We start from the raw sequence: 6,568 nt of genomic DNA on the forward strand, positions 1-6,568 counted from the left end.
CAAAATGTCAGTATCCATCTTCCCTCTTGCGTAGGCCCCATCCGGAGATCCGAATGGTGGACTATTTTACCTCTGGAAATATTTTACCCGGGAGGAAGCCATCATCAGTACATCATTCATACAGAGAGAGCTGCATGTCTTCGGGAGTTAGTTACGGATGTAGTTTCCCGTTGCTTTCAGCCATGTAGCAGAATCAATACAGCTAAGCCATGTTGAGTATTATAACAAGGCCATACCAGTCAATCATCCAGACCGCCGCCCTTCCAACTTCCGAAAGGCTGCTACCCCCCTTTCAATGAACCATCTGTTAGTCTGGTCTTTCGAAAGATACCCATTCAACATGGTTGCACCTGTGGCTCGGCTATCTGCTTCACTGGGACACACAAGCCCCCCCACGGTGGCAAGGTCATATGGTTTGCTATTATTATTATCATTATTATTATTCGGTATGTAATTTTTGTACAGAAACTTAATAAGGAAGTACTGATGTACCAGAGAGAAAATTTTAAATTCATTTCATTTTTAACATTTGTTTTATGTTAATATGTAGTCCACATATTGTAAACACAGATATTTTTACATTATTATTATTATTATTATTATTATTATCAGGCTATAGAAAGAGAATGGGTGACATACAGGGATCCTGTAGTAGAAAAAGAACATCTTGGTAGAATGATAAAGTGAGAGCAGCTTGTAACGTAAAAAGTAGGCTTATCAGAAATGGCTCCAAACAAGGGCCAAGGCAGACAAGGATTTGTATGTAGATGAAAGAAACAGAGCGAAACAAATAGTTGTTGAATCCAAAAAGAAGTCATGGGAAGATTTTGGTAATAACCTGGAAAGGCTACGTCAAGCAGCAGGGAAACCTTTCTGGACAGTAATAAAAAATCTTAGGAAGGGGGGGAAGAAGGAAATGAACAGTGTTTTGAGTAATTCAGGTGAACTCATAATAGATCCCAGGGAATCACTGGACAGGTGGAGGGAATATTTTGAACATCTCAACGTAAAAGGAAATCTTCCTGGTGGTGTTGCGAACAGTCAAGCTCATGGGGAGGAGAAAAATGATGTTAGTGAAATTACGCTTCAGGAAGTGGAAAGGATGGTAAATAAACTCCAGTCATAAATCAACAGAAATAGATGAACTTAGACCTGAAATGGTGAAGTATAGTGGGAAGACAGGGATGAAATGGCTTCATAGAGTAGTAACATTAGCATGGAGTGTTGGTAAGGTACCTTCAGACTGGACAAAAGCAGTAATTGCACCTATCTATAAGCAAGGGAACAGGAAGGATTGCAACAACTATCGAGGTATCTCATTGATTAGTATACCAGGCAAAGTATTCACTGGCATCTTGGAAGAGAGGGTGCGATCAGTCATTGAGAGGAAGTTGGATGAAATCCAGTGTGGTTTCAGACCACAGAGATGCTGTCAGGATCAGATTTTCAGTATGTGCCACGTAACTGAAAAATGCTACGAGACGAATAGGCAGTTGTGTTTATGTTTCTTAGATCTAGAGAAAGCATATGACAGGGTACTGAGGGAAAAAATGTTCGCCATACTGGGGGACTATGGAATTAAAGGTAGATTACTGAAATCAACCAAAGGCATTTATGCTGACAATTGGGCTTCAGTGAGAATTGATGGTGGAATGAGTTCTTGGTTCAGGGTACTTACAGGAGTTAGACAAGGCTGTAATCTTTCACCTTTGCTGTTTGTATTTTACATGGATCACCTGCTGGGTAGAAATTCAGGTAAAACTTACATTACTTTTATAGCATGATAAGGATGTAATATGTTGGAAATCTTAAGTGGAATACATTGTAGAGGACAGTTAAGAACCCCCCCCCCCCCCCACCGTCCTCCTGAAGTAAATTTTACTTTTATAACGTACCGTAATAGAATTTATCACGCGCCATACTCCATCGCCTAACTATGTACCAGCATTGAGACACAATGGGATATGACGTCATTCCCAGATGCGTGCGCTGGAAAATGTAAGTTGGTCTGAATTTTTGCCCTCAGAATATGTCCGGGATGCCCACTCCCATTCTGTAGCAACTGGTATCCAGACTCTTAGAGCCACTTACTAGGCCACTCAGCTGTTGCCCATGGTTCACGAACTAGGACGTGACTACAGTAACCCACACCATGAACCATACACCTTATCTCTATTATCTATTATTATCAATAATGAGAAAACTATGAAACTCTAAAAGCCCACAGCAATACTAAGAGGTTAATTTTTTTTTTTAACCCCACCACAGTTACACTGCTTTTCAATAACAGAAACCATTATAGCAGCATCATCGACTCCATAAAGGCCTCCGCGCCATCGAGCCCCAAATGCAGTCGCAGAGCAACTACCCTTCCCAGAATTGCATGGATAATATGATAAATAAAACTTTAGTACTTAAGTTTTTTACATCATATTTGAAAGATCGGAGGCAGCGGGTGATAACTCGCAAAAGAAATTCAGAATGGCGTACCAAGAAAGTTGGCACGCCACAAGGTAGTATTTTAGGACCGTTGCTTTTTACATTGTATATCATTGACATTTCATCTTCTCTAAAAACGTGTAATTATCACCTATATGCTGATGATCTCCAAATTTATTACCATTGCAGTTTAAGTGAATTACCAAACGCAGTAAAATGCATAAATGATGACATGAAAAAACTCAGTGAATATGCTCTCGCAAACAGACTTCTCATAAATCCATAAAAATCGCAAGCTATCACTGTCGGTTCCCAGAAGCTTCTACACAAGATCAACGATTCGATCATTTCTCCTCTACAAACAAATAATAGCACAATCCTGTACAGTAAAACAGTGAGAAATCTTGGGGTGACTTTGACTGAAAATCTAAATTGGGCAGAACATATCAAAAACGTATAAGTCTGAAGGTGTTTGCTACTCTACACCCACTGAAATTAAATAAAGATATTATACCACTAAATATGCGGCAAAGATTAACACAGACCCTAATTCTTCCTATCCTTGACTACAGCGATGTAATCTTGGTAGACACTACTAAACAACAAACTAGGAAACTGCAGCGTCTTATGAATTGTTGCCTTAGATTAATTTTTAACCTATGGTATGATGTGCATATTACTCCTTATTATCAAGCACAGAGACGTGAATATCATATACTTGTCTTAAAACACAAACTCCTGCATAGTAACTCCCCCCAGTATATTTCATCTAAACTTCACTTCCTCTCTTCCTTCCATAACCGTAACATTCACTCAGGCTCCACTCTAGCTATTCCTCTTCACCACTCTTCTGTGTATAATAAATCTTTTATTGTGACCGGTTCCAGGCTTTAGAATTCCCTGCCAGTAAGTGTCAAGAGGCACTGACTCTTCCCTCAAATTTAAAATATCTTGCCGAGACTTCCTGTTAAGAGTTACCGATTGAAGTGTGTATTGTGTGCGTGTGACCGGTAATTGTAAAATTAAAAATTGTTTCTGTTAGTTTTATATAATGTAAACGTACGGGTAGTTGATAAGTGTGTAGACTGTAAGTGTGTGTGTGTGTGTGTGTGTGTAGGTGCGCAAGTGTCTGTGTGGGATAGAAAAAAGGACTGAATTAACGAGCTAATAAGCTGCATATTGTGTGGGTGTGTAACTAAGCTTAATTAGGAAATAGTATAATTAGTAATAGGCAGCCTTAATATTATTTGTTGTATTGTGGTTAAGTGTAAGAGAGGGCCGTGTGCCCCAACTTTGCCACATGAAAGAACCCATAATAAATAAATAAATAAATAAATGCGCGCAAATATGCATTAGACAGACTTATGCATACATTGAAAGGTATAGCGGTACCCTTCTCTCGCAATATACAAATGCAAAATACTGAACTGAGAAAGAGCTACAAAAGGTTAAAGATTACCGGTAATCTCAGCTAAAGGTTTCTAAGCATGCGTGTAAATCTCATACTCAAGCAATCTTAAATAACGTTCGATTTTGCCGGAATGTATCCACCGATTCCGCTTAATAGGCTACTACAGCAGAAAGGAAATTAAAAACCTCTTAACATGAATGTAAAATACAACTTACTTAACCAAAATAAAAAACTCTGAACATTAAAACTAAAATATAACTTACTTTTTAAGTTCAGGGGGATGAGCTTTACTCATTGTAGCGGTTTCAGTAGAGACGATTAACACGCAAAATTTCTGGATATATTTCGTCTAAAATGACTGGTTTAATGCTATAAATCCACACGAAGACACGAAACAGACACGCGGACGCGGGAAACCGCAAACAGCTAACCAAGATACACAAACACACGCACTTACTCCATGGACTGAACACAAATAAAGGCAAAGAGTAAAAGGACAGGCTTCACTTGAAACAAGCTTAGACAAAGCGTACTAGATACTAGAAGGCCTGGACAGAGAGCCAATTTCTTGCATTAAAAGAGGGGTAATAGTTTTTCTCTTTCCATCGCCCTCTACTATGACTGCGCTAATACGCCTTCCCAATACAGCAATATGAGCGATATGGGCCTAGTTCCCATTTATACCACCGAGCGCTGCTTCGCTGGCATTGAAACACGATTGTTCATAACAGCACACGTTAAGTATTTTGTATATTTCTGTTCAAATATAAAGCCAATCACTCAATAAACATATTTGAATCGCACCATACACCTTAATAAAGAAATTCAGTGAAGAACGTATCCCTCCGCAGCGGCAAAACCGTACAAAATAAAGTTAACGGCAGGTAGTAAATACTGTAGAAAATAAATATATTCACACACTTTTCTGTTTAAGTGTTTCCCGTTCTCGCGTTCAAATCTTTCAAAGATCTCTGTTATTGATGTGGCTATGTTATTTAAGAATACGGGAATAGCACACTCGCAAATAACTTCACTCAAATATGAATGTCCGATTTCAGGAAAACTGTAGTGAGGAAAATCACGCAACACAGGCAACTAAAGTCACTCACAGACGCAACAGGATTTTTATGCACAAATGGTTGTGCTTTCAATACAAAATCATGAATAACTTTCAAAATCTACAGTGGCAAATCAGATGTGTACTGCAGCCTGCTGTTTTAATCTCTTTTATACGAGTAAATCAAGTCCATAACACTGTTGAATACCTTGGTCTTGTTATGACATGTTACGAGTCTCATTATCACAGCCGTATTGGAGCACAGAATGTAAAAGTTTCAAACAAATTTATTAAAAAACCACCATGCCAATACTTTACATTGCCTTGTAATCCTGTGTCCAATGGTATGATACTATCGGTTCAAAAAATTCTGATCACGCTTGACTCCAGCTTAGTTTTATCTTATTATTTAAAGATAACTTTGATCAACCTCCAGTGGCTTTAGAGACGATGAAAAGAGTGTTACAACCACTGTATTGGAATGGTGGTTTTTTCAATAAATTACTTTGAGTGTTGCAACCACTGTATTGGAATGGTGTTTTTTTCAATAAATTTCTTTGAGTGTTACAACCACTGTATTGGAATGGTAGTTTTTTAATAAATTTGTTTGAAACTTTTACCTTTGTCTTGTCAAAAGAATCAAGCATCTTGTCCGGCTGCAATGTTGCTACATTTGTGCTACTGACACGTACGTCGAATCAGTTTTTTATCGATAACTTGTATTTGACAGTGGTACCTGCATTAAAAAATCGTGCATATCTGTATACGAATCGTCTTTTAAATATTATAGGGCTGTTATTACTTCGGTCACAAAAATATATTTCGCGCGCAGCACATTCATTTTCTTAAACTTAGACGGCTCGATGTTTTTGCACGTAAATGAACCGGTTTCACAGTTTCATTTGATTGCATCTGATGCAGTTTCTTGATAAAATCACCATTTAAATCATGGGAACCATCAAACATAGATTTTTTGAGTAAAGAATTTCTTGTTTTTCAGAATGTGCCATTTGTCGAAAGCAAGGAGAAGCATTTCACTATCAACAGGATGACAAATCATAAATTCAATGTGTTTTGAAGAATAAATTCTTTTTATCCTGCTAACATTAGTCTTATGATTGTCACTCACAATGCGCAACACGAAAAAACTGCAAGCTTCGATTTCCGTTATTGTTTTGAATGTTAAAGTATGCAGTTCTCTGTACCTAAAAGCCTCTTAAAGAAGAAAAATGCGGCTGTAACCTTTATTTTGTGGTTACAGCAGAAATTGTAAAACAGAAAAGGTTATTAACTAGGGTAATTCGATTTCTACTTTCGCTTGGATGATGGTCATCTTGAGTAGTTTTTATTCGCTCAACATGGAATGAAGCGTCTTTCTGTTGAAAGAAGGTGTCGAGTTTCTTGTCATACAACATCCGCTGTTCGATGGACTTCTAACAAGTCACAATGTTTCTGCTTCATTTAGGCACTGACTTTCTGCTAAGAGACACTCCTTTACTTAGAGTGTTACCATTCCAGTCTCGCAGTTTATATCTCCTACGTAGCGTGAAAGCGTGGATTTATTCGGCGTGGCAAACATATCGTTTCGATGATCTTGAATTGAAATTCGGAAAGAATCCTTTCTTGAAATAACATTTAGCCATTTATGACGTTGTTGCTCG

The 6,568-nt window shown here is 38.0% G+C and overlaps 1 protein-coding gene across 1 annotated transcript in view; it reads right to left on the reverse strand.

Annotated features, from left to right (window-relative positions):
* SNRPG (small nuclear ribonucleoprotein G) overlaps positions 1-4,287 on the reverse strand; it is a 48,221-nt gene extending 43,934 nt beyond the window's left edge. Inside the window, exon 1 of the mRNA XM_067138741.1 lies at positions 4,114-4,287. Within this exon, the coding sequence (XP_066994842.1) occupies positions 4,114-4,145 (32 nt within the window). The 5' untranslated portion in view covers positions 4,146-4,287. The remainder of the gene's footprint in view (positions 1-4,113) is intronic.
* Between the last annotated feature and the right edge of the window lie 2,281 nt (positions 4,288-6,568).

Source organism: Anabrus simplex, chromosome 1 (genome assembly GCF_040414725.1).
Source record: "Anabrus simplex isolate iqAnaSimp1 chromosome 1, ASM4041472v1, whole genome shotgun sequence".
NCBI lineage: Eukaryota > Metazoa > Arthropoda > Insecta > Orthoptera > Tettigoniidae > Anabrus > Anabrus simplex.